General features: G+C 52.1%; 2 protein-coding genes across 10 annotated transcripts; both read right to left on the bottom strand.

Annotated features, from left to right (window-relative positions):
- Window positions 1-1,574: 1,574 nt before the first annotated feature.
- On the bottom strand, window positions 1,575-17,149 carry LOC119524861 (cationic amino acid transporter 4-like). 9 transcript variants are annotated; one of them, XM_037823498.1, is made up of 7 exons: window positions 17,012-17,149; window positions 16,415-16,541; window positions 4,548-4,719; window positions 3,321-4,293; window positions 2,391-2,995; window positions 2,127-2,235; window positions 1,575-2,016 (listed from the first exon to the last, which is right to left on the bottom strand). In XM_037823498.1, the coding sequence occupies exons 1-7, from the start codon at window positions 17,028-17,030 to the stop codon at window positions 1,856-1,858; spliced, it is 2,166 nt and encodes a 721-aa protein (XP_037679426.1). In that variant the 5' UTR covers window positions 17,031-17,149; the 3' UTR covers window positions 1,575-1,855. The 9 variants fall into 9 exon arrangements, with proteins under 9 accessions (XP_037679426.1, XP_037679429.1, XP_037679431.1 ...); XM_037823501.1 differs by lacking the exon at window positions 17,012-17,149 and adding an exon at window positions 9,477-9,582 and having other exon boundaries at window positions 3,321-4,343; window positions 4,548-4,696; window positions 16,415-16,490; XM_037823503.1 differs by lacking the exons at window positions 16,415-16,541; window positions 17,012-17,149 and adding exons at window positions 9,477-9,582; window positions 15,731-16,354 and having other exon boundaries at window positions 3,321-4,343; window positions 4,548-4,696.
- Window positions 17,150-19,300: 2,151 nt separating this feature from the next.
- LOC119524841 (cationic amino acid transporter 4-like) lies at window positions 19,301-21,818 on the bottom strand. The gene is given in 6 exon segments (XM_037823473.1): window positions 19,301-19,461; window positions 19,573-19,681; window positions 19,863-20,396; window positions 20,399-20,505; window positions 20,827-21,505; window positions 21,507-21,818. Coding segments are annotated over 6 exon segments (1,890 nt in total). The 5' UTR covers window positions 21,807-21,818.
- Window positions 21,819-27,588: the final 5,770 nt, after the last annotated feature.

Genomic DNA, 27,588 nt, shown 5'->3' with positions numbered 1-27,588 from the left:
TTTCAAAGACCATCTCCAAAGTGTCTTTCTTTGTAAGCTGCAGCTCCTCTCTCAGTTCCAGTGCATTCTTCAAAGTGTCCCTCTTGGCTGTAGCTCCTCTTCAAAACATCACTCTCAGGTGCACTGAGTTCCTTCTGTTTGTCAGCTCATTTATATGGCTCCAGTGATTAATTCAGACCCACCCTGAATGGATGGGTCAACACCTCCATGGAAATTATCCAATCAGAGTCATCACCCACAGTTGGGTGGGGCGCATCTCCACAGAAACACGCAAAGAATTACAATCTAATCAACACTGATAGGTCTGCCCACACAAGATTACCTCAAAGATAATGTGTTTTGGGGACACAATACATTCAAACTGGCACACAGACCCTGTGGGAATGGAACCCACAGCTGCCCCAGGCCAGACCCAGGAAACTGGGCAGCTGCCCATCCCAGCCTGGGGTGCCTGCTCATGGGGGGCCCTTGCCCTCGGGGAGGCACATCTGGAAGGAATGCTGCTATCAGCGGTCAAGAGGGTGGATGTGACCCCCCACCCCCAGCTGGCTGATCACCTTCCAGCTCTGGAGCTTTCCCTGGGACACAGTCCTGCCTGTCTGGAGCACAGGGTGGGCCTGCTGGCCATTTGCCCTTGGGGCCACGTCCAGGGCTGGTGCTCCTGCTGGGCTGGCACCTGGGATGGACCATCCAATCCCGAGAGCTTCGGCAAAGCCCTTGGGGGTCCCTGCTGCCCCTCGATCCCGAGTCTGTCCATGGGAGGCAGGCCAAGGGGGTGGGAGAGGGGAGCCCGTGGGGCCTGATCATCACAGTGGGCCCCAAAGAAAGCTCATGTCACAGCTGGAGAAGGTGGGGAGTAAAACCTGATAAAACCACCAGCTCCCACATGGAGCTTACAGGGCACGGGAGGGCAGGGGAAGGATCAGCGAAGTATGCAGCACAGACATGGGTGGTCCTTGGCTTTAAGGGGATTCCCTTGGATTGGGGTCCCTCATGCATGTTCACCATCTCCAGCCCTCACCTTCAAACCCCTGAGTGTCTGGTCAGAGAGCCAGCTGTGGCAGCCGAAAGCTGCAGCCCTGGGAGAATGGAAACGCAGGCCCGGGGGTGCAAACAGTGATTGTCTCAGTCTGCTGAGGGCAGTGGGTGCACCTGTGGTTGCCTGGGTGGGCAGGGGCCCTCAGGCACGTACCCCCATGGTGTTCTGGGCCTCACCGTCCCCAGGCAGGTCCAGGGCACACGCTGTGCCATCTTGGATCCTTGGGAAGCCAAGTGCTCTCTGGACATCACAGCCCTTTCCAGGCAGAATCCTTGGGATCTTGCCTCTGCTCCGTGGATCTGGGGATGGATCCCGACCCCAGTCATGTCGGTGTCCTGTTGGCTCTTGGAGTCCTGGATCGTGCCTGGGGTGTGTGAGGGGGCATGTGTGGCTCCCTGCTGAGCTGGGCAGAGGGCACTGGCCCTGACCACCCCTTCACAGAGCCTTGGAGTCCCTGTGGCTCAGGGACCATCGCCTGATTCCCAGGGGAAGCTGGGTACTCATTGCCACAAAGAAAGGCACAGCGGACACAGCACAGGAAACAGGCACAGCTGAGTAGGTGTTATTGTGGATCTGCTGGGACCACAAGCCCCTTCCCTGCCTGCTCCCCACCCACAGCTGGAGCTAGTGACGATCAGTTGGCAGGTGCAGGGCAGAGCATCCTCTGCACCAGGTTGTCCCCGGCTCATCCCTGAAGATCTGGAGCTTGGCACTGGGGCTCAGGTCCTAATGTCCTCAGGCTCCCCAACCCAGGCAGGCCTGCTGGAGATTGCCCAGGACCAAAATGCAGGGACGGACAGACAACCCTGTCCAGACTCATAGCTCAGTGGGCTGCTCCATTTGGCCAGGCTCCTGGGCAGGTGACTGGCTGAGTGGCTGCACGGCCTGCCCCATCTCCACCTGGCTGTCTCCACACAAGGCCTCCTGCAGGTTCAGCTTGCTGTGCCGGATGCCATAGCCAAAATACACGAAGAGTCCTGCAGGGATGGGAGGTGGGGGTGGTGGGGAGCGGAGGGGCTGGCCCGGGCCCACCGTGCCCTCTCCCCACAGCCCACTCCCTGTATCAGGTCCCACGTCCCTCACTCACCAATGATCAGCCAGATTAACAAGCACACCCAGCTCAGGAGGCTCAGCTGCAGCATGAAGCAGATGTTGAGCAGGATGCTCATAGCTGGTGTCAGGGGCACCAGGGGCACCTACGGGGGCAACGGCAGGGCTGGGCCTCCTTTCCCACCTCTTCAGGTGCCAGAAAAATGGACCTGTTGGCTTCCACAGCTGTTGGAGCCCTCCTTGTCCATTCTGCAGCAGTGGAGGCTGCAAGTGGGTGGGGTGCAGGGGCTGGGGGAGGTACCTGGAAAATGTCCTGCCGGTGCTGCTGCTGGTGGGCCCCCAGGTTGGCCAGACTGAGCAGGAAGACGACACCGCTGGACAGAAGCAGCAGGATGTAGCCCCAGCGAGGCAGGTGCAGGACCGAGTCCCCGAAGTTCAGCACACAGCCCAGGGTGACAGCCGAGGCCACCAGGAGGCCCAGCGCCCAGGCCACAGCCGTTCCATGTCCACACCTGTCCAGGAATCCCAGGTAGGGCCTCAGGGCTGGCCGCAGCCGCCCGGGCTCAGGGGCCACAGAATGTGCTGGAACCTCAGTCCCAGGGCTGTAGCTGGCCAGGCCTGGGGACCTGGGTGGAGAGGACTTCCGGAAGCGCAGCACAATCACGCTGGCAGCCATGAAGGTGTAGGGGAGCAGCATTCCAATGGACAGTAACTGCACCAGTGCCTCAGAATCCAGCAGCATTGCCAGGGTGGCCGTGAGGATTCCATAGACCCAGATGACCACCATGGGGATCTGCGTGTGAGGACGGACAGGGGCAAACAGCTGGAAGAGCAGCCCATCGACTGCCATGGCGTTGATGAAGAGCGGCACGATGTAGAGGTTGCAAAGCAGGATGATGGTCATGGCTGCAACAGGGGTGATGATGGGGGGGTGGGTCAGCATGGGGGTGCTGGATTCTCACTTCCCACCCAGCAACTGGACACCCCGGTTTCGGTCACAGGCTCATCAGAGAATCTGATGAGATGTGAGTCGCCTCCGCCCAGGATGGACATTCAGGGCACAATTTGGGGGATGGGTGGTTGGGTGGAGGATCTCTGAAACTGGAGAAATCCTGGGCTCTGTTACACAACAGGAGTATCCCCTGGGGGGCTCAGGGCATGGGGGCTGCCTCGTCTCCACCCCAGCACCCAGGGTCCAGTTCCCAGATCCCACATGGCCCACCCTTCTCACCGCAGATGGAGATGGCTGCCACGATGACGCCGGCCCAGCTGTAGCCTCGCTGGAAGAAGGCATCAGCCAGGGCTGTGTATGGGTCAAGGCTGTGCCAGGGGACCATGAGGGTCAGTGCCATCGAGACCAGGATGTAGGCAGTGGCCGCCAGGAACAGTCGGATGACGATGGCCTTGGGCATAGCCTGCCGTGGGTTCCGAGCCTCCTCACTGGTGGTGGCGATGATCTCGAAATCGATGAAGGCGTAGAAGAAGGTGGTGGTGCCCCCTACGATGCCTGAGAAGCCGAAGGGTGCAAAGCCGCCCTCCTGGGAGCTCCAGTTTTGCGGGCGGGCCAGGATGAAACCCAGGATGGTGGTGAAGAGGATGACACCCAGGCTGATGGCCCTGAAGGTGCAGTGGACCCAGGAGGACACACGGACTCCACAGGAGACAAAGACAGAGGACAGAAGGAGGATGGTGGCAGCCAGGAACTCTGGGTAGGGGGCCAGGAAGGGCACCTGCCAGACACCCAGGTAGGTCTTGAAGAAGTTGCTGATGTGGTGGCTGAACATGGCGTCCAGGTAGCTGCTCCAGGCCCAGGCCGCAGTGGCGCTACCAATGAGGTACATTCGCAGCATGTCCCAGCCCACTAGGAAAGCCCACAGCTCACCCATGGACACGTAGGTCAAGAGGTAGGCAGAGGCCTTGTGGGGTACACGGGCCCCAAACTCTGCATAGCTCAGGGAAGCCAGCAGGGAGGCCATGGTGCCCAAGGTAATGGACACAGTGATGGCCGGGCCGGCCAGTTCCTTGGCTATGGCACCTGTGAGCGTGAAGAGACTCAGGCCCCCGATGCTACCCATGCTCAGCAGGGTCAGGTCCAGCAGGGACATGTGGTGATGCGATGATGTCTCCGCAGTGGACTCCTCCAGCGGCTTCACCCGGTTCAGCTTCTGGCAGAAGTACGCCAGGCCGGTGGTGCTGGGCAGTCCCTGGACCATGGTGGGTGGCAGAGAGGAGGTCCTGAGACAGTCACCAGCACCTGCCAGGGTGAGAGGGGAATGAGGGGCTGCCAAGGTGGGGTCAGTGGCCTTCAGTCCTCCTGGACTGCCCATCCACAGCCTGGGACCCAGCCCTGAAGTGGGGATTCCTGACTGGCATTCAGAAACTGCTGCAGGGCTGGGATGTAGTGGGAGAGGTCCAGACCCTGTCCCCAGGGGGATGGCAGGTGGCACTGAGGACAAACCTCAGGATGCAGAAGCTGGGAGCTCCTCCTGGGCTGGGATCTGGGAGCACTGTGGAAAACTGGAGCTTCCTGGGAGCTGAGACAGGACTCCAGGATCCAGAACAAAAGCAGCTCTACTTCCCAGGGTGTACTGCCTGCATGCCACCCTGCTGAGACAGGCAAGAAGAGGGCACTGTGGGTAGGACAGGGGTGTTGGTCAGCTCAGATGGAGAGTCAGAATCAAGCCATAGTAAAGAGAGCCAGATGGAGAGCAGGAAGGAGGGGCGAGGGTAAAGTAGACCAGATAGTAACTCCAAGAATCAGCTGAGATGGGGGAGGGGTGAGAATGGGAATTTCCACCCCCAACCTTGGCCTAAAGCCTAGCAACAGGCTGACACGTTAAGCCTGGACAGAGCACAACCAGGTGCATCCCCTCTCTTGGGGCCTGCCCGTGCTGACCTCTCCATTCCTCTTGTCACTGAATTCTTTCTTGAGACAAGAAAACCTGGCTGCAGCAGAGCTCACCTCAAGTACCAACAGGGTTTCAGAAACAACTTTCTAGTGACTGTGGCAGGACGCCAAAAAAGTCATCATCCTCTCAGGGAGCACCTGCTCACTGAAACTGCACCTCGTAAGTCATGCCACTTGGGACAGATTCCTTCCATGCTATGTGCCCTTTGGTTCTTAGTCTTCCCCTAGCTGATGGGACTGAAGTTGTCCCTAGCATAGACCCTGTCTGGAACTATCCTAGGAGACAATGAGATCTGATGGAAGGAACCATATGAGGACATGCCTAATAGAAGACATGAAAATATGTATCATTAAGCCTGTAAATTACAACATGCTTCAGAGCATAACCCAAGAAGATGAGGAAAACCCTGCTCTGTTTCAGGGTACGCTAGTGGAGGCTGTGAAAGAGCAGACCAATGTAGACCCAGACTCTGAAGAAGGAAACATCATGTTCAAGCCTACTTTACAGGACAGTCAGGTTCAGACATAAGGAGAGAAGTGCAACAAATATCCTCAGAACTTCAAACACCTATGAATGTCTTTATGAAGACTGCCTCTTCTGTCTTTAATAACCAGAACTGGATGGCAGAGGAGGAGAGAGCGAGGAGGGACTGGAACTAGACAAGGCTCAGAGCTGTAGCTGTAAACAGTGAGCAGCCACCTCAGGGTCACACAGGGCAGACGCCACCAGGAACCTGTCATCAAGGCAGAGAGTCAGGGCCCTGGAAGCAAGAGTGTGCCCAAGGATGAAAGGAGCCCCGAGGATGGAGACAGCCCGACGGCTCTGTCCATGCAGTGAGAAGACAGGACAGTGGGCCTGAGAGTGCAACGGGCCCCCTTGTAGAGCCAGGCCTCCCCCAAAGCCCTGGTGGCAGCCTCTGACCAGGATTGATGGGGCTGCCAGATCAAGGGTTCATCCTCCCAAACTGTCACTCCTCAAAGTTTGTGAGAGCCCCAGTACCAACCCAGGTGGGGAAGTCCAACATTTCTGCATTCTTCCCCAGTAGCCAAGGGAATATTTCCCCTACAAGAATATCCTCATTCCCTGTCCAAATTACTTTTGGATGTATCAGAATTTCATGGTAACCTGTTAAATCTATGAGATCTCACCTCTTATTCAAAGTTCCATGTAATTATGATGTTTGAATAAACTGACCATACAAGTTAAATTATTTAGTGTGCTGCAGAAAACATAGCTCCTGCACCAAGGAAACTTCTCTTCCCTTGGTCTCTCACAGAAGTTGAAGTTTTGAAACAGTCAATATTGTCCTTTACCCTTTGGACCATTAAATTTTTAACTGATACGGGAAACACCTATTCTGTCTTAACCTCTCCCTCTGACCCCCTCTCCTCTAAAACCTTTCCCATAGTGAGACTAAATGGGAAGTCTCAGGCTCCAGCCTTCATCCCACCTCTACCCTGCAATACCAGAGCATCCCACCCCACATCTAGGAGGAGGCCTACTGAAAGCATTAGGTGCTCAAATCCAAGTCACAGGCTGTCTGCAGAGCAAGAACCTGAGAGCCCCATTGAAAATATGTTAGCATTAAGTATGGTGTTGACTGAGGCTGAGAGCACTCCAGAATCTCTTTCCTCAGTGTTAAGAAATCAAGTAGATCACAAAATCTGGGAAACAGACCTGCCAGGGAAAGCAATTCACATGCCCCCTGTTGTAATCCAGCAGAGGAGAGACCTGCTTTTCCCAAGGGACAGTTCCTCCATAAGCAGGAGGACATTAAAGCTATTCAACCCCTTATCAAAAATTTTTAAAACCAGGCCTTCTTATTTCCTGCCAGTCCCCTTGCAGGACTCCCATTATTCTACCCATTAGAAAGTTAAATAAGACTTACCAGCTGGTGCAGGATCTTAGAGCCAGAAATCACGTTGTCATTCCCTCCACCCCACAGTCCCTCACCCTTAAACCCTCCTTCTGCCAGTTTGAATGGATTATGTCCCCCAGAAAAAGCCATATTATTTGATGCAATCTTGTGGGGCAGACGTTTTAGTGGGGATTAGATTGGAACCCTATGAGTGTTTCCATGGAGATGTGACCCACCCAACTGTAGGTGATACCTCTGGTGAGATAATTTCCATGGAGATGTGGCCCATCCCATTCAGCGTGGGTCTTGATTCCTGGAGCACTATCAAGCTCAGACAGAAGGAGTGAGCTTGCTACAGCCAAGAGGGACACTTTGAAGAATGCACAGGAGCTGAGAGAGGAGCTGCAGATGAGAGACAGTTTGAAGATGGCCATTGAAAGCAGACTCTGGCTCCAGAGAAGCTAAGAGAGGACAAACAAGAGCAACTAAGAGTGACATTTTTGGGGAACTGCAGCCTAGAGAGGAACATCCTGGGAGAAAGCCATTTTGAAGCCAGAACTTTGGAGCAGACACCAGCCACCTGCCTTCCCAGCCAACAGAGGTTTCCTGGACACCATTGGCCATCCTCCAGTGAAGGTACGCAATTGATGATGTGTTACCTTGGACACACAGAATGTAATTGTGTAACCAAATAAACCCCCTTTTAAAAAAGCCAATCCATTTCTGGTATTTTGCATAACAGGAAGCATTAGCAAACTAGAACACTCCTCAATAGCACCCCTAGCTCCACCAGGTGGTACTCAGTTCTGGATCTAAAGGATGCCTTCGTCTGCATCCCTCTACACCCAGATTCCCAGTTTCTATTTGGCTTTGAGTGGTAAGGGCCCAGGGAGACAACCCCCACCCAGTTCACTGGGACAGACTTGTCCCAAGGGCTCAGGGACAGTCCTCATGTTTTTGGGATGCACCAGCCCAAGATTTATCCCTCCTCCATTTGGAGTCTACCTCTCTCCTTCAGTGTGTGGATGATTTATTAATTTGGAGTCCAAACAGGGCAGCCTCCCTTAGGGACTTCTTATCAATTGAGAAAATTCAAGCTATGCTCTTAGTACCACCCCCCTGAGACCAAGATACAATTAAGAACCTTCCTAGGAATTGCAAGGTATCCATAATATGGATACCACAATTTGGAGAAATTGCCCGGCCTCTGCATGAGACCATTGGGGGTGTAGACAATGCCCCTTTAGAGTGGGGACAGAACAGGCTACTGCCTTCCCCACCCTAAAAGTGCTCTCACCAGCCTGCCTGCCCCAGGCCTGCCCAAATTACGCTAGCTCTTTATTGTATTTGTGATGGCAAGTAATCAGTTGCCTTGGCTGTCTTGGTGCAAGTCCTTGGCAACATTCCTGGACCTGTTGCTACTTTTCAAATCCATTAGATGACGCAGCTCATGGCTTTGTCACTGCAGTCAGGGCAACTGCCCCACTTTTCAAACAAGCCACCATGTTAATGTGGGACAAACTCTAACAATACATACCCCACAAAGTCAGGGGCATTCTAGAAGCAAAAGAACATGAGTGGGTTTCACATGGTAGGCTCCTGAAGTATAAAGCCCACCCTTAGACACAGTGGAGGTTCAAATCCAATTCTGTACCACCCTGAACCCAGCCATTCTATGGCCAGTAAGCTCAGACCAAGAGGGTTCACCCCTCGAGCCCTCATGCACAGAGACACTGGCTCAGAATTATTCTACAGGCCAGACTCACAAGACCATCCCGTAGACCTCCCAGAGTGAGAGCAGTTCACAGACGGTAGTAGCTTTGTAAAAGAGGGAGTAAGTAAGGCAGGATATGCTATTTTCTCCCTGCAGGAAGCCATAGAAGCAAAGCCCCTTCCCCCTGGGACCTCAGCCCAAAGGCCGGACACTTAGCCCTTACTAGGGGGTTACTGCCAGCAGCCAGGACAGGGTTAACCTCTACCCGGACTCTGTGTCAGTTTCTCACCTGCACACTCACTCTGCTATCTGGAGGGAAAGAGGTTGCTCACTAATGATAAGTCTCCTGTCAGACAAGGAATGACTTACCTGCTAGAAGCTGTACTGCTTCCTCAGGAAGTTTGTACAATCCACTCCCCAGGGTCTGAGAACCCTGACTCTCTGGCAGCCAAAGGAAATGGCAGAGCAGACAAAGCTGCTAAGGCAGCTACAAGACCCTGTCTCTGTGCTAGCATTAGACCCTGACCCCTCTCTTCCCCTTACGACTCCTGTCTACACCCAGGAAGAAGATAAACTTCATAAAGAAACAGGGTGTGTGTATCAGCAAATGGATGGCTTGTCTGAGAAGGGAGAGTGTTCCTGCCCAGTGAGGGGCAGTGGAGGTTCATCCAAGCCCCCACCAGCCACCCACCTGGGCAGGGAGGCCCTCGCCACTCTAGCACGGAAAGTACCTGAAGGAAAGAATTTAGGCAAATCCATTAAGAAGGTAACTCACAGTTGTGCTTTCCTTGCTATTAACAACCCAAATTCCAGCACCTCGCCCAGCCACCAGCCCTCACACCCCAGTGCAGAGATGGGGAACCCACCCAGGAGAGGACAGGCAGGTGGACTTCACCCATGTGTCACCTTGTCAAGGATTCAAGTACTTAGTAGTCCTTGTAGATACTTCACAGGGTGGATAGAAACATTCCTCAATCAAACAGAAACTGCTCACACTGTCTCTAAGCTCCTCCTGAAAGAAATGATCCCAGATTTGGGCTGCCTGTTTCCATCCAAAGTGATAAAGGCCAGACTTCATTATCCAAATCACCCAAGGGGTGGCTGCAGCCATTGATGTAAAATGTCCCCTCCCCTGTACCTGGAGACCTCAGGCCTCCAGGATAGTAGAAAGAGCCACCAAACATTAAAACAGACCCATACTATGTCAAGAAACCCATCCACCACGGGTAGCAAATCTTTCCTTGGAAACCTAGAACATGCTTAGCTCCAAAAGAGCTGCTCTGTTGAGCCCTTTTGAGATGGTTTATGGGAGATGATTTTCAATCCATATTTAATGTTAGACCCCGAAATTCATCCTCTAACTAAGTGCTTTACTTCTCTAGGATCACCCAGAAGTTGACACAGGACTTAGGGGCCCAGTTCCTTCCAGCCCCAGGACCAGGCTTGCCCATTTGTAAAGTAAAACCTGGGGACCGTGTCCAAGTCAAAACCTGAGAGGAGAGAAGCTAAGATGGCAGCTAGGTGAGACAGGGCAAAAAAACACCTCCGTGAAAAATACTAGATAAAAACCAGAAAGTGACCCAGAACACCAGTTTCAGTGATGCACCAGCTGGACAAGGTCTGCTAAATCCACAGGGACCATGCACTTGGTGAAACCAGGAGTCTGCATTCTGAAATGAGTGAGTAAGCTGGCGGGAAGTCCCACGGCCACGCTGCTGTGTGGGGAAACCAGGGGTTGGCGTTTGGAGACGGCCTAGTTCCTTAAAAAAAAAAAATAACCCAGGAGCAGCTGCAGTCACGATGGTGAGAACCATGCAGTGAAGCATGGCAGGAGCGGGCTGTGCCAACCTCTCGGTGTCTGGCATGGAGGATAGACCACTGCTGATTTCCTCAGGGCCACAGGGGCAGAGGGGAGAGCAAAAAGGAGACAGAAACCATGCCACTTGCAGCTGGCTCCCCAGCGTGCTGGTGACACTCCTGCCCAGGGCCCGACTCACATCCCAGAGCCACACCAGGAAACCCAGTCTGATGGGGAGTGTGTCCCACAGCACTGCACACACACCACAATATCGGCCATGGACAGTGGCCTTCGGTGCACCCACAGCTAGTTGTCCTGGAGCTGCGCAGGCAAAGCTGTGTGAAAAGGGGGGTTGAGATGCCCCATTCAGCCATCTTTGCATCAGGCTGGGAGTGCCCCTGCACGGCCCAGTGGCCCGGGGCTTCCCTTGAGGGATGGCACGCACTTGTGACGTAGAACAGCCTTCCCTTGGCAGAGGTCCTGGAAGAGCACGGCTGAGAAGGGGGGCCCACTTGGAATTCCCAGGGACCCCACATCAATGCTGGGGACTTGTGGGTTAGCAGCAGAGAAAATCTGTGGCAAGACTGAAATGAAGGCTTAGACTCTTGCAACAGCTTTGAATCTCCAGGAATGCCTGGGAGGTTTGAATATTAAAGCTGTCCTGCCTCCCTAACCACCCAGACACACGCCCCACATTCAAGGCAGACAGCTCCAACAACAAACCCAAACTTAGTCCACCAATTTGTTCAAGAACCAGACACCCACACACCACAAAGACAAAGTTGGGGAGAACTGACTTGGGGGGATCGGTGACTCGCAGATGCCATCTGCTGGTTAGTTGAAGAAAGTGTATGCCAGCAAGCTGTAGCTCTGACAAATTAGAGATTGGTATTTTTTATAACTTGAAAGACCCTATCAAGCAAAGCAAATGCCAAGAGGGCAAAAACAACAGAAAATCTTAAAGCATATGATAAAACCAGACGATATGGAGAACCCAATCCCAAACACCCAAATCAAATTATCAGAAGAGACACAGTACCTAGTGCAATTAATCAAAGAACTACACTCAAAGAATGAGAACATGGCACAGGATATAAAGGACATGAAGAAGACCCTAGAAGAGCATAAAGAAGAAATTGCAAGAGTAAATAAAAAAATAGATCTTATGGAAATAAAAGAAACTGTTGGCCAAATTAAAAAAACTCTGGATGCTCATAATACAAGATTAGAGGAAGGTGAACAATGACTCAGTGTTCTAGAGGACCACAGAACAGAAAATGAAGGAACAATAGAAAGAACAGAGAAAAAAAATGAAAAAATTGAAATGGATCTCAGGGATATGATAGATAAAATAAAACATCCAAATTTAAGATTCATTGGTGTCCCAGAAGGGGAAGGGAAGGGTAAAGGTCTAGAAAGAGTATTCAAAGAAATTGTTGGGAAAACTTCCCCAATCTTCTACACAATATCAATACACAAAGCATAAATCCCCAGTGAACTCCAAATAGAATAAATCCAAATAAACCCACTCCAAGACATTCTGATCAGGCTGTCAAATACTGAAGAGAAGGAGCAAGTTCTGAAAGCAGCAAGAGAAAAGCAATTCACCGCATACAAAGGAAACAACATAAGACTAAGTAGTGACTACTCAGTGGCCACCATGGAGGCGAGAAGGCAGTGGTGTGACATACTTAAAATTCTGAGAGAGAAAAATTTCCAACCAAGAATACTTTATCTAGCAAAGGTCTCCTTCAAATTTTAGGGAGAGCTTAAATTTTTCACAAACAAATGCTGAGAGAGTTTGCCAATAAAAGCCCTGCTCTACTTCAGATACTAAAGGGAGCCCTACCAACAGAGAACAAAGAAAGGGGAGAGAGATATAGAGAATTTTAGCAGACATATATAGAACCTTACATCCCAAATCACCAGAACACACATTTTTCTCTAGTGATCATGGAACTTTCTCCAGAAGAGACCATATGCTTGGACATAAAACAAGCCTCAATAAATTTGAAAAAAATGAATATATTCAAAGCACATTCTCTGACCACAATGGAATACAAATAGAAGTCAATAATTTTTATTTGTAACTGCACTATTTACTTCTTACAGGATATAAAATACATACACTCTAATAACAAATCAATGGTTTTGGACTCAATGTAAAATAATGTAATTTTTAACAAGAACTATATAAAGGCAGGGGAATGGAGGAGTATAGGAACATAGTTTATGTGTCCTATTGAAGTTAAGTTTGTATCAAAGAAACACAAGATTGTTGTGGACTTAAGAGGTTAAATTTAAGCCCCACAGTAAACACAAAGAAATTATCAGAGAATATGACCATAGAGATGAAAAGTAGAGAATGGGTTACGAGAAGTGGGGGAAGGGGCAATGGGGAGTTAAGAAATGAGTGTAGGGCTGCTGTTTGAGGGGAATGGAAATTTCCAGTAATGGATGGTGGGACGGTGATAGCATTACAACATTCTAAATGTGATTAATCCCACCAATGGAATGCTAGGGAGGGGGTGGAATGGGAAGATTTAGGTTGTATATGATACCACAATTGAAAAAAAAAAAAAAAAAGACAGTCTAAATAGATGACAACTGAATGCCAAGTATTTTCCTGGATGGGATCTGAGGATGGAGGACAGGAGGCTCAAAGGGACATGGTTGGGACATAAGAAAAAAAAAAAAAAAGGAAATACAGAATTGAAGCTTTGTATCAATGTTGAATTTCTTGAACTTCTCAGCTGTGCTTAATGGGATTGCATAGAAGAATGTTCTTGTTCACGGGAATTGTATATGTGAATTGCAGTGTTTACTCCAGGATGTGTGCAGCTTGCTCTCATATGTTCAGAAGACAGAGCAACAGATGATGGATGATAGGGAGGGAGGGAGGGAGGGAAAGAAGTGGTGTGACAGCATGTTAAAGTTGTGAATCAGGGTATCGGGGGAGGGGGGTCAGGGTATGCTGTGTGTGGGGTTTGTATTATTTTTCCAACTGTTCCTGTAACTTTGAATTTATATCAAAATAAAATTAAAACAAAAAAACCTGGCAGGAAAACAGGCCTGGCTCCCAGCTGGAGCCAAATGGAAGGAGCTCACTCAGGAATTCCTGTCACTCCCCCAGCAGGTAAAGTCAGAGGAATCCCCAGCTGGGTTCACCCTCCCAGGACCCACCTCCCCTCCAGGACCCCACGGGCACCCCTGACGAGAGGGAATCCTACCCCTGCCGGCCACTGGGAGGATTAAACTCCTGTGGAAAAACAAAGCTAAGAGCCCTCCTCACAGCCACCTCATGAGTCCCTGACCCCATCTCTCAGCAGACAGCACCAGCCAGAGCCGAGGACCACCCCCTCCTGGGGTGGCAGGACAGGCCGCCAAGCTCCAAACAGAGCAAACGGCTGGATGCGGGTAAGTCAGGGAACCAACGTGTCAGCACACCCCATTCCAGCTGAAAATGGGAACTCTGCCGATTAACTCAATCCCACACTATAAAAACTTTCCAAAACTAAATGTCTGCCCCTCCTCCTTGAGGCCATATCAAGCAATTTAGCTCACAGCAGCATTTGACATCCCTCTTTCTGCATCATTATGGGGGGCCCTGTGCTGGAATGTCACTGCCCCCTGGGAAACATCTCTCTCCCCTCTGTGTGTTGTCTAACCCTCCTCTTCTGGTGCTTCACGGTTGGGGTCCCTGGATGCCCAAGTCTGTAATCTTGTCTTCTGGGTCTCTCCTGGAGGAGTGAAACTCTAGACCTAGAAAGGCAGGCCCCTTAGCCCAGAAGGGGGTGAGCCGAGTCTCCCACCATCCCTGAGTGGTGCTGTTTCCGCAGCCAGTCCCCTGATGCCCCGGGTGCTGTCACTCCACTAAATGGGGCTTAGGGGAACCTCTTAAACTGTGAGTCATCTTCTCCATATTGTCACAGCAGGCCCAGCCCCACCTGTAGCCCCACAGTGCTGACATCACCCACTTGGGAAAATGTTGTCCCCTCTCTAATGTAGGGGGATCATGGGAAAGATCACAGTGGGAGCCAGACAACAGCATTATCCACCTTAAAAACTAAACTCTGCAGAACCTGTCCACACTGCCTGCCCAACTCCCATTACAGGGGCTGGACTCACTTCTTCTACCAGAACAATCCAAGCCCAGCAGATAGGGAGTGACTGGCCTTGGCAACAGTGACCCAGTCCTCACTGGAGGATTTTCATGAACTTCCTCCACACAGTGGAATTTTCTTCATGTGGATCCACAGCACACTCAAGCCTTCCTCCTCTCTCAACAGGCTCTGCACCCCCTTTTCCCTGACCCCCACTCTCTCAGTGGTGATGAACAACGGGAAATGCCTCTACCCCTTACTGCATCCCACTGGCTGACTAAAATGGCCGACCCTTCACTAAAACCCCTTCTCCCACCTTAGGAACATCTACATCTGCTGGGACAGGAATTGCAGCCATAGTGGGAGCCAACAGGTTTATGGTAACTTGTCCTTAGAACTCTCAAAAAGCTGCATCACAGCCTGTCAATTCCTGTGACTCCTACAAACCCAAACAGATTCCCCAGCGGCTGCAGTTTTGCAAAACAGGTGAGCACACACTAGACAGAGTAACCACGGCCCAGGCAGGAACATCCTAAAAAAAGAAACCTGCTTTAATGTGAGCAAATCCCACGAAGTGGCAGGGACCACCCAAGACCTACAGGATCAAGCAGTGAGGCTAAGGGAACATGCTAATGAAGCCTGGCCTCTTCCCAATTTCCCTAAACTGCTATCCTGGATCCTTCCTTTTGTGGGAATTCTTGCTTCCCTTCTTGTCCTTTTCTTACTGGTCCCTGCTTGTTCAACCTTCTTGTCAAATTTCTCTCCGACAGGCTACAGGCTTTTCATGATAAACTCATGCTGATTCGCAAATACACTGACCTCCCAGGCCCAGACCAACCCCTCCCTGCCTCTCCCAGGATAGAGAGAGAGATCTACCCCCATGGGGACAGGGACACTGCCATGACAGCAGGAAGAAGCTCCAGAAGACAGACTTCATCCCTCAGCTCCCCCTTAAGATTAGGGTGCATTACTCTCTCAGGGGGAACTGAGGCAGGCTCTAGAGGAGGGCACTCTGGGCCGGCCAGGGGGGTCAGTCCGCTCAAATGGAGGGTCAGCATCAACCCACCGTGGGGAGAGCCACATGTAGAGCAGGAAGGAGGGGCCGAGCAGAAGGGGCCCCAACCCTACTTCTCAGAATGGGCTGAGCTAGCCAGGTGGGGGGAACAGTGGGGTTCAGACAGGCTGGGGGGATGGGAATCCCCACCCCCAACCATGGTGTGAAGCACAGCAACAGGCTGACATACAGAACCCGCACAGACCTCAACCAGTTGGGTTCCACCTTTCAGGCACAACTTCAGTCATGTGATTTAGTCAAGAAGAGGCAGGAAATGGATGTGGGGGGCTCTCAGCCAATGTGATGTGTGTCCGTTTAAGAAGAAGGGAATCTGGACACAGGCAGCAGAAGGCCGTGTGATGGTGGGGCTAGAGGATGAAGTGCAGCATCTGCCAGCCGAGGGACACCAGGTGTGCCAGCAAACCCCAGGAGTTTCGGTAGACGCAGGGAAGGGGCCTCCCTACAGCTCCTCCCTGCGAGCCCCGGATGTTCAACTTCTAGTTTCTAAAACCCTGAGAAAATGCATCTGTGTTGCTGGGAGCCACCCAGTTTGTGGAAACCAAGACCCCCTCCCCTCTGGTGCCATCACCCCCACTTCTGTTTCTCAGGACCCGGGTTGCAGGATGACCCTCCTGGTAGTGCATCTGCGCAGTGCAGTGCTCCTTGGGGGTGTGCAGTGGGTGGGGGGTGCTGGGCAGCCACAGGGTGGAGGCATGCTGGAGGGTCAGGTGAGGACAGAGGGTCTGACCCCACCCCCTCCCCACCTTACCCTGTGATGAGGCCCCTTCTCCGTCTCCCACTGACACCCACAGGCCCAGGGGAGAAGGCCTGGTTGGGGAGGGGGCTCTGCACCCCTGATCTGCCCACCTGCCCCAGGCTCGGCACCTACCACAGACGTAGCTGCTTGTGCTCAGGGCAGCTGCCAAGGCCCCCAGCGCACGGAGCCCGTTGTCCCGCAGGTTCAGCCGCTTGATGGAGGGGTGGGGGGTCACAGCGGAAGCCAGAGCCTGGGCCCCCTGGAGCAGAGCAGAGGGGCCCCGACACAGCTGCCCCCACCCTGCTCCTGCTGCAGGCTCAGCCCGCTCTGTGCTCTCCCACTGGGGGCCCTGCCCTCCCCTCCCCCTCTGTGGGTGCCCTTATCTCACCCCTGCCACTGCCCCCCACAGCTGCCTCCCGGATGTGGGGGAGGGAACCCGCCTGGCACAGAGGGGTCCGGGCAGTGTGGGATGGAGGCAGCACTCACCCAGGGAGGGAATCGGGAATCCCATGACCCCCACCCCTCACCAAGCCCGGCCCCCAGGGTCCCTCCAGGCCGCGGGTCCAGCTCTGGGGGCTCCCTTAGCACAGAAAGCAGGAGGCGGGCACGATGCCGGGGGTCCGGCAAGACCCCAGAGAGAGGGCGACCCTGGCCAGGTCTCCAAGCCCACGGGGGCCTGGGGGGAGACGAGGAAAGAATGGGGACCCCTCCCTGGTGTCCTCCGCCTACCTCCTCCCCTGCCGTCCATCGTCCATCACTGTCTGCTCCCTGCTTCCCCTTTAGACTTGCTGCTTCCCGCCTGACGCAATAACGCTGCGTAGTTTCCCCTCTGGGTTGTGAAATCCCAGCCCTCACCCTATTTCAGGCTGGGGCACCCTTTCTTACACTGCTGGGCAGGGTTTTGGTTTTGGTTTTGATTTTTCATTTTACCGACATTCTGGAAGCGCGTTCCAGGGCTGCAGCATGGCGGGGAGGCCCCGGCACCCACACCCGGGTGTGCACCCCGCCCGACAGGGGCTCCCTGCCCACTCGGGCCCCGGCCCGCCCCCTGCACCCCAGACGGAGGAGCCCCGAGGCGGGGAGACAGGCCCGGCCCACCCTGCCCGGGTGACAGTGTCCCCTGTACAGCTGCCGGCCTGGCCCAGCTCCCGAACCTGCTTTGCCTCCCGTTCTGCTGTGGCCGCAGCGTCTCTGTTGACTCACGCACCCCAGCAGCCAGCAGGAGCTGGGAGCATGGGCTCCCCAGGGGCCATGGCTGGTTGGGGGCTTCTGGACCCCAGAGAAAGCTCATGTCACAGCTAGAGAAGGCCGGGGAGTGAATCCTGACAGAGCCACCAGCTTCCCGCATGGACTTCACAGGGGACCGTCAGGAAGGGGATAGAAGTCACAGCCCAGACATGGGTGGGTCTGAGACTTTCATGGGGACCCCTCCTGCCCCCAGGGACTGGGGCCCCTCAGGTGTGTGCCATTCCCAGCCCTCACCTGAAACCCCTGAGTGTCTGGGCAGAGACCCAGCTGGGGCAGCCGAGAGCTGCAGCCCTGGGAGAATGGAAACACAGGCCTGAGGTTGCAAAACAGTGATTGTTTCTGTCTGCTGAGGGCAGTGGTTGCACCAGTGAGCTGCCTGGGGTGTGGGGGGCTGCAGCGATGTACACCCAGGGGCTGTGCACCTCACCATCCCTGGCAGGCCCCAGGGCACATGCTGTGCTGTCTTGGAGCACTGGGAAGCCAAGTGCCCTCCAGACATCACAGCCCTTCCCAGGCAGCCTCCTTGGATCTCGCCTCTGCTCCCCGGATCTGGGGATAGGTCCCGGCCACAGTCCTGTCAGGGGACCCGTTGGTCCTTGGAGATGTGGGTTGTGCCCAGGGTGTGTGAGGGGGTGTGTGTGGCTCCCTGCTGAGCTGGGCAGAGGGCACTGGCCCTGATGGCCCCTTCACAGGACCTTAGAGCCCTTGCTGAGGCTCCGGGAAAATCACCTGGTTCCCAGGGGCAGGTGGGGACTCAGTGCCACAAAGAAAGCCACAGCGGACATGGCACAGGCCATGGAGATGGCTGAGTAGCTGTTATTGTGGATCTGCTGGGACCACAAGCCCCTTCCCTGCCTGCCCACTTCCCACCCTCACCTGGAGTTGGACACGATCAGTTGGCAGGTGCAGGGCAGAGTGTCCACTGCACCAGGCTGGCCCCGGCCCATCCCTGAACATCTGGAGTCAGCACTGGGACCGCGGGCCTATGGCCCTGGGTCTTTCCAGCCTGGGCAGACCTGGCAGCCCCTGAGGTTTCCCAGGACAAAAGGGGCAGTTCCTGATTTGGATGTGTTATCTCCCCCAAAATGGCATTATCTGTGATGCAGTCTTGTGTGGGCAGGAAATGTATTGTTGATTGGATTGGAGACTTTTGATTGGATGTTTCCATAGAGATATGATGACTTACTTGTGGGCAAGATCTTTCATTGGATAATTTCCATGGAGGTGTGGCCCTACTCATTCACTGTGGGCCTTGATTACTCGAGCACTAGATAAGCTCAGACAGAAGGAGCAAGCTTGCTACAGCCAAGAGGAAAACTGAAGAATGCACAGAAGCTGAGAGAGGAGCTGCAGATGAGAGACAGTTTGGAGATGGCCATTGAAAGCAGACTCTTGCTCTGGAGAAGCTACGAGAGTACAAACACCCCAAGAGAAACTGAGAGTGACGTTTTGAAGAGTAGCTGTGGCCTAAAGAGGAACATCCTGGGAGAAGGTCATTTTGAAACCAGAACTTTGGAGCAGACACCAGCCACGTGCCTTCCCAGCAAACAGAGGTTTTCCGGACGCCATTGGCCATCGCCCAGTGAAGGTACCCGATTGCTGATGTGTTACCTTGGACACTTTATGGCCTTAAGACTGTAACTGTGTAACCAAATAAACCCCCTTTATAAAAGCCGGTGCATTTCTGGTGCTTTGCTTTCTGGCAGCATTAGCAAACTGGAACAGGCAGGTACTGGCAGAAACCATCCCCTCACCCCCCCCAAGACAGGCTTATGGTTCAGTGGGCTGCTCCGTGTGGCCAGGCTCCTGGGCAGGCGGCCGGCTGAGTGGCTGCAACCCCTGCTCCGTCCCCACCTGGCTGTCTCTACCTGAGGACTCCCGCAGGTTCAGCTTGCTGTGCCGGGTGCTGTAGCTGAAATACACGGGGAGTCCTGCAGGGATGGGAGGTGGGGGTGGTGGGGGCCTGAGGGGCTGGCCTGGGCCCACCGTGCCCTCTCCCCATATCCTACTCCCTGTATCGTGTCCCCCCGTCCCCCACTCACCCATCAGGAGGCAGATTAAGAAGCACAACCATGTCAGGAGGCTCAGCTGCAGCACGACACATATGTTGAGCAGGATGCTCAGAGCTGGTGTCAGGGGAACCAGGGACACCTAAGGGGGCAACGGCAGGGCTGGGCCTCCTATCCCACCTCTGGACGTTGGGGAGGCAAGTGCCCACCCTCCATGCCAAATAAAAGGGTTGTGGTGTCCTCCCCAGCCCTGGAGCCCTCCTTGTTCACTCTGCAGCAGCAGAGGCTGTGAGCTAGTCTGGGTCAGGGGTTCCAGTTGTTACCTGGAAAATGTCCTGCCGGTGCTGCTGCTGGTGGGCCCCCAGGACGGCGAGACTGAGCAGGAAGACGACCCCGCTGGACAGAAGCAGCAGGATGTAGCCCCAGCGAGGCAGGTGCAGGACCGAGTCCCCAAAGTTCAGCACACAGCCCAGGGTGACGGCCGAGGCCACCAGGAGGCCCAGTGCCCAGGCCACAGCATTTCCATGTCCACACCTGTCCAGGAAGCCCAGGTAGGGCCTCAGGGCTGGCCGCAACCGCCCAGGCTCTGGGTCCACAGCCTGCATGTCATCCACTGGCTGCATGTGGTCATTACAGGAGCTGCATTCCCCAGTCCCGGGGCTGGGGCTGGCTTGGCCCAGGGGGCTGGGTGGAGAGTCCTTCCGGAAGCGCAGCATGATGACGCCAGCAGCCATGAAGGTGTAGGGGAGCAGCATTCCTATGGACAGTAACTGCACCAGCGCCTCGAGGTCCAGCAGCATTGCCAGGGTGGCCGAGAGGAATCCATAGACCCAGATGCCCACCATGGGGACCTGCGTGTGCGAGGATGGACATGGGCAAACACCTGGAAGAGCAGCCCATCGACTGCCATGGCATAGACGAAGTGCGGCATGAAGTGGAGGTTGCTGAGCAGGATGATGGTCATGGCTGCAACAGAGGTGTGGGGTGGGTCAGCATGGGGGTGCTGGATCCTCACTTCCCACCCAGCAAGTGGACACCACGGTTTTGATCACAGGCTATTCAGAGAATCTGATGAGAGCTGACTCAGAGCTTCCCAGGATGGACATTCAGGGCACAATTTGGGGGATGTGTGGGTGGGTAGTGGAGGATCTCTGAAATTGGAGAAATCCTGGGCCCTGTTACAAAACAGGAGTGTCCCTGTGGGGCTCAGGGCATGGGGGCTGCCTCGTCTCCACCCCAGCACCCAGGGTCCAGTTCCCAGATCCCACATGGCCCGGCCCTTCTCACCACAGACGGAGCCGACCGCCACGATGACGCCAGCCCAGTTGTAGCCTCGCTGGAGGAAGACATCAGCCAGGGCTGCGTATGGGTCAAGACTGTGCCAGGGGACCATGAGGGTCATCATGGTCGAGACCAGGATATAGGTGATGGCCGCCAGGGCCAGACGGATGATGATGGCCTTGGGCATGGCCTGCCGTGGGTTCCGGGCCTCCTCACTGGAGGCGGAGATGATCTCAAAATCAATGAAGGTGTAGAAGCAGGTCGCTGTGCCTGCTAGGATGCCCAAGAAGCCAAAGGGTGCAAAGCCACCCTCCTGGGAGCTCCAGTTTTGGGGGCAGGCCAGGATGAAACCCAGGATGGTGGTGAAGAGGATGACACCCAGGCTGATGGCTCTCCAGATGCGGTGGAGCCAGGACACACGGGCTCCACAGGAGATGCAGACAGAGGCCAGAAGGGGGATGCCGGCAGCCAGGAAGTCTGGGTAGGGGGCCAGGAAGGGCACCTGCCAGACACCCAGGTAGGTCTTGAAGAAGTTGCTGATGTGGTAGCCAAAGATAGCATCCAGGTAGCTGCTCCAGGCCCGGGCCATGGAAGTGCTACCAATAATGTACATGCGCAGCATGTCCCAGCCAACCAGGAAAGCCCACAGCTCACCCACGGACACGTAGATCAAGAGGTAGGCAGAGGCCATGTGGGGGTATGTGAGCCCCAAACTCTGCATAGCACAGGGTGGCCAGCAGGGAGGCCATGGTGGCCAAAACAAAGGACACAGTGATGGCTGGGGCAGCCAGTTTCTTGGCTATGGCACCTGTGAGCACAAAGAGACTCAAGCCCCCAATTCTACCCATGCCAAGGAGGATCATGTGCAGCATGGATAGGTGGTGAAACGGCATCATCTCCTTGGAGGACTCCTTGAGTGGCTTCACCTGGTTCAGCATCTGGCAGAAGTGGGCCAGGCTGCTGGCACTGGGCAGTCCCTGGGCCATGGCGGGTGACAGAGTGGAGGTCCAGAGACATTCACAAGCACCTGCCAGGGTGAGAAAGGAATGAAGGGCTGCCCAGCTGGGGTCAGTGATCTTCAGTCACTCCTGGGCTGCTCATCCACAGCCCAATCCCCAGTCTTGAACTGGGGGTGCTCGACTGGTATTCAGAGAGTGCTGGAGGGCTGGGACCCAGTGGGATGGGCTGGGCCCTGTCCCAAGGGGATCTGGTGCAGCCAGACATGGTGGTTGCCAGGTGGCACTGAGGACAAACCTCAGAAAGCAGAAGCTGGGAGCTCCTCCTAGTTTGGGATCTTGGAGCACGGCAGAAACACGGAGCTTCCTGGGAGTTGAGCCAGGACTCCAGGATCTGGAACAGAAGCAGCTCTACCACCCAGGGTGTGGTCCCCACAAGACACTCCACTGAGACAGGCAAGAAGAGGGCAGTCTGGATAGGACAGGGGTGTTGGTCAGCTCAAATGGAGGGTCAGCATCAAGCCATGGTCAAGAGAGCCAGATGGAGAGCAGGAAGGAGGGGCTGAGGATAAGGTAAACCAAACATCAATCCCCAGAACCATCTGAGATAGCCATGCAGTGGGAAAATGGGAATTTCCACCCCCAACCCTGGCCTAAGACATAGCAACAGGCTGACACATAAAGCCTGGACAAACCTCAACCAGCTGCATCCCCACTCTTGAACACATGGGCCGAACTCTCTCGCATCTGTTGCTTCATCCCAAGCTTTGCTATTCCCCACGTGTGCTGGCCCTTTCAAGAAGCTTTACTGCTTGCTACTATTCCTCTCATCCCTCAATTCTTTCTTGAGACAAGAAAATGAGCCTGCACCAGAGTTCACCTCAGGTGTCAACTGGGCTCTGCTGAAATCTTTCTGGTGAGCGTGGCAGGACACCTAAGAAGTCACCTTCCTCTCAGGAGGGCACCTGCCCACTGAAACTGCACCTCATAAGTCATGCCCCTTGGCACAGCTTCCTGCCCCACTACATGGCCTTTGGTCCTTAGTCTTCCCTTAGCTGATGGGACTGAAGCTGTCCCTAGCATAGACCCTGTCTGGAACTATCCGAGGGGACTATTTCTGGACACAAGGCACCATACGATTAGTTGCCTAATAGAAGTTTTGAAAACATCTATTATTAAGCCTGTGAATTACAACATGCTTTAGAGCATAACCCAAGAAGATGAGGAAAACCCTGCTCTGTTTCAGGGAAGACTAGCGGAAGTTGTGAAAAGTAGACCAATGTAGATCCAGACTCTGAGGAATGACACATCATGCTAAAAACCCACTTTATTGGACAGTCAGCTTCAGGCATAAGTAGAAAACTGCAAAAAATATCCTCAGGACCTCAAACACCTATGAATTATGAAGACTGCCTTCTCTGTCTTTAGTAATCAGGAACGGACTGCAGAGGAGGAGAGAGTGAGGAGGGAGCAGAATAAAGTGAGGCTCAGAGCTTTAGCTGTAAACAGTGAGCAGCCGCCTCAGGGTCACTCAGGGCAGAAGCCACTGAGAACCTGTCATCGAGGCAGAGAGTCAGGGCCCTGGAGACGAGAGTGCCCCCAAGGAGGAAAGGAGCCCTGTGGACAGAGAGAGCCTCCATGTCCGTCCATTGTGCAGGAAGGCAGGACACTGGGCCAGAGGGTGGATGGAGCCCACACAGGGGAGCAAGACCTCCCCAAAAGCCCTGTTGGCCACTGCCCACCAGGAGTGACAGGGCCCAGGGCCAGTGAGATCCTGGATCTCTCCAAAGAACTTCAAGATCATTGAACACTGGGGGTCTCTGGATGTGCTGGGTGACACTGTTAATTATTCTCCTTATTATGAACATTTGTGTTAGTGTGGTAGCTGTTACAATCAGTGGAACAATATTATTATAACTATACTTTTAACATTAGTTAATGGTTGACATTCTGTAGTTTACTGGAGGTTTCACTCTTGGTGTTGGAATTGCTATAGTGTTTTTTATATAGTTTTTTTTTTTTTTTTTTTTTTTTTTTTTGTTCTTTGAAGGGTGGACCCTTCCTCCATTTTAATAGGGGCACCAGGAGAGGCTAGTTTGGAAAGAGGCTGGTAGAGTTGTTTGAAGCAACTCCCAACCAACGGCCTCTACTCCTTGAAACAGATGACAAGGACATTTGCTGACCAGAGAGGTGACTACAGAAACTTACTAAGCTTTGTTGGCAGTGCTGAGGGCCCAATAGAGGTTGGTAATCAGATTTACAGTGGTACTAATTTGCTCAATTGTGATTCTCTCCTATAGGACCCAACCCTCTGGATGAAGACATTTACATTGTGGATGGGTGGATGCTTTCAGGGTTGAAGTTTCAGGCAGAAACAAGGGAGTTTAGGTATTTGCAAGATAAATGATAGGTGGTAGTCTAGGCTGTTAGGAGATGGCAGGGAAAGTAAAAGGAGGGAGCTGATGGATCTAGAGAAAAGTAGAATAATCCCTAACTTGGAGGTGTGCAAAAGAAGAACTGGTATGCTCCTTTTTTTTTTTTTTTTAAGTTGTTTCTTGAGTAAGACGCCTGGAAGATCAAGAGTTGGGTGTCTACAACTGTGGTATGGAAGTGATGCAAATGAGATTGATGGACAAGGTATGAGGTATGGCCATGACTTTGAGTGGGAAGGGTTGAGGGGGAAAGTTCACAGAACAAGGAAAAGTTAACATAGCATGCCTAACAGCTATCCTTTAAAAGTTCTGCTTATAAAGTTGGCCCTTGGCTGGCATCTGGGAACTTGGATTTCTGGGAGGTTGCTACCATTCTCAAAATTGATGAAGAGTAGTTCACTTTGCCTAAACTGTTTGTACAGTGTGGTTTATGCTGAACACCTGCTTTACTTCTGGAAGTCTCAAAGCTCTGAGTAGGACAATATGTTAAGTCCTGGGAGACCTCCTAGCAAATCACTGAACCTGGGGTGGTCTTGGGGATTTCCAACACAGATGGGCAAACCACACAGAAGCCAAAGTCATTCAGAAAGATGGAATTAGAGAGGAAGAGGATGGCAGTATTAGATCTTCCAAGATAAGCAGTAATCAGGTCATTAAATGATCATGACTAGAAGAGTGCAAGGATCCCAGGAGCCTCAACAAAATAGGGTTTTCTACAGGAGATGGGAAGAAGCAAGGACACCAAGTCCATATCCTGAACATAGATTTACAGGGCAAGCAATACCCCACTGCCTCCACTGGGAAAGGCAGTGAAGGGAGCAGTGCTCTTAGGGGACTAGACTAGGGACATGAGAAGATTAACCCTGGATCTGCTCAATATTCACACCTATCTATGTCGACATCTGTAGTACATCAGGGTTTACTTTACCTTTATGGCTAGTTACAAACTACTTGCAGCAGCACACCACCGTGGCGCAGTACTAATGTGCTGTAAGTCCTCAACAGGTATAAGTCAGTGCTTCTCTCCTCCACCTGAGCTCTAGCTTCTCTCTTGGGAAGACAAAACAGCACCAGAATTATTTTTTAATAGCCAAAAGCGAGAAACCACCCAAATGCCCATTTAGATGGATTATTTGTGGCCTGTCCACACAATAAAATATTATACTATAATGGAAATGAACAATTTGCAGTCAAATCCAACTATAGGAATGATTCCCACACATAATGCTGAATACAGAAATCAGGCACAGAAGGGTATGTATTGTATGATTCTATTTATATAAGGAACAAAAACAAGCAAAAGCAATCTGTGCTGTTAGAAGTCAGCATAGTCGTTACTCTTTGGTGGGGGAGCTCCTGGAAGGGAGCGGGGTGTGTGGAAGTGAACTGAGGTACTGTTAATATTCTAGTTCCTGATCTGGGTGCTGGTGTGTTCAATTTGTCTAAGTACATCAAGCTATACGATTATATGTGTAATTTTTCATATGTATATACATATTATACTCCAATATAACTAAAAAATAAAACAAAACTCAATATAGGAAGTGAAAAAAGCAGGTTTCACAACAATACATATACCATGAACTCATTTTTCTGAAAAGCACATTGCTGTACATAACAGTGCCAGGCAGAATATACAATCTAAAATTGTTTGCAATGGTTGACTCTGAGTGCTGGTTTTTTTTTCCCCTTCTCCTTTCAACATTCTTTTTTCCCCTCTTTTTTAAAAACCATCTTCCTCATTGTCTGCATTCTCCTCATGATGTATTACTTTTTGAATAAAAGCTCTATCTAATTCCATTTTGGAAACACAACTTGCATTGCCCCAACATACACCCACTTTGGGACAGACAAATGCTATTAACTACTGGGGAATGGAGCAAGGAATAACCATCACTCAAGTGACCCCCAAAAGAAAAAAGTTATAAAATGATACAAACATTTCAACACAAGCAAAATCCTGATTTGCAACACTGGACTGCAATGCTGGGACTTGCATTCTCATCAACAATGCAGTGTGAGGCTAGTACCAAGGATTATCAGGATTAGGTAAACAGCAGGATTAGAGACAGACAACCCAGGCACCTAGTACTGGAATGACAAAAATGACTGTAAACTAGTCACTGGAGTTCACCAGTCTTACTTCGGGCCTCAGTTTTTCAAACACCTCCTCAAGGCTAGATTCTTCGCTCTCTCCCCTTTCATTCAGACTGCTCTCCAAGTCCAGATAGAAAGGCAAGAATTTCTGGGCCATGAGCTTCTTGCTGATGCTCTCAGTTGTTTTTTTTTTTTTTTTTTTTTTTTTTTTTTTATCATCATTTTATTGAGATATATTCACATACCACGCAGTCATATAAAACAAATTGTACTTTCGATTGTTTACAGTACCATTACATAGTTGTACATTCATCACCTAAATCAATCCCTGACACCTTCATTAGCACACACACAAAAATAACAAGAATAATAATTAGAGTGAAAAAGAGCAATTGAAGTAAAAAAGAACACTGGGTACCTTTGTCTGTTTGTTTGCTTCCCCTACTTTTCTACACATCCATCCATAAACTAGACAAAGTGGAGTTTGGTCCTTATGGCATTCCCAATCCCACTGTCACCCCTCATAAGCTACATTTTTATACAACTGTCTTCGAGATTCATGGGTTCTGGGTTGTAGTTTAATAGTTTCAGGTATCCACCACCAGCTACCCCAATTCTTTAGAACCTAAAAAAGGTTGTCTAAAGTGTGCGTAAGAGTGCCCACCAGAGTGATCTCTCGGCTCGTTTTGGAATCTCTCTGCCACTGAAGCTTATTTCATTTCCTTTCACATCCTCCTTTTGGTCAAGAAGATGTTCTCCGTCCCACGATGCCGGGTCTACATTCCTCCCCGGGAATCATATTCCACGTTGCCAGGGAGATTCACTTCCCTGGGTGTCTGATCCCACGTAGGGGGGAGGGCAGTGATTTCACCTTTCAAGTTGGCTTAGCCAGAGAGAGAGGGCCACATCTGAGCAACAAAGAGGCATTCAGGAGGAGACTCTTAGGCACAAATACAGGGAGGCCTAGCCTCTCCTTTGCAGCAACCGTCTTCCCAAGGGTAAAACTTATGGTAGAGGGCTCAACCCATCAAACCACCAGTCCCCTATGTCTGTGGTCATGTTAGCAACCATGAAGGTGGGGTAGGCAAATACCCCTGCATTCTCCACAGGCTCCTCAAGGGGGCACTACATCTTTTTTTTTTTTTTTTCCTTGTTTGTCTTTTTTCTTTCTTTTTTTTTTTTTTTTTAATTTTCCCTTCTTTTTTAAATCAACTGTATGAAAAAAAAAGTTAAAAAGAAAACAAACATACAATAAAAGAACATTTCAAAGAGACCCTAACAAG

The sequence above is a fragment of the Choloepus didactylus genome (assembly GCF_015220235.1).
Source record: "Choloepus didactylus isolate mChoDid1 chromosome 23 unlocalized genomic scaffold, mChoDid1.pri SUPER_23_unloc1, whole genome shotgun sequence".
Classification (NCBI taxonomy): Eukaryota; Metazoa; Chordata; class Mammalia; order Pilosa; family Megalonychidae; genus Choloepus; species Choloepus didactylus.
Note: the sequence above shows the minus strand (reverse complement) of the source record. Positions and strands in the feature narration are given on the sequence as shown.

Bases quoted from the DNA above. Each gene is read 5' to 3' on its own strand.
- LOC119524861 (XM_037823498.1), bottom strand. The intron at 4,720-16,414 runs GTAGGTGCCGAG...TCCTACCCACAG, and splicing joins CACAAGCAGCTACGTCTGTG to TGCCCTCTTCTTGCCTGTCT. The intron at 2,017-2,126 runs GTGAGTGAGGGA...CCATCCCTGCAG, and splicing joins GTTAATCTGGCTGATCATTG to GACTCTTCGTGTATTTTGGC.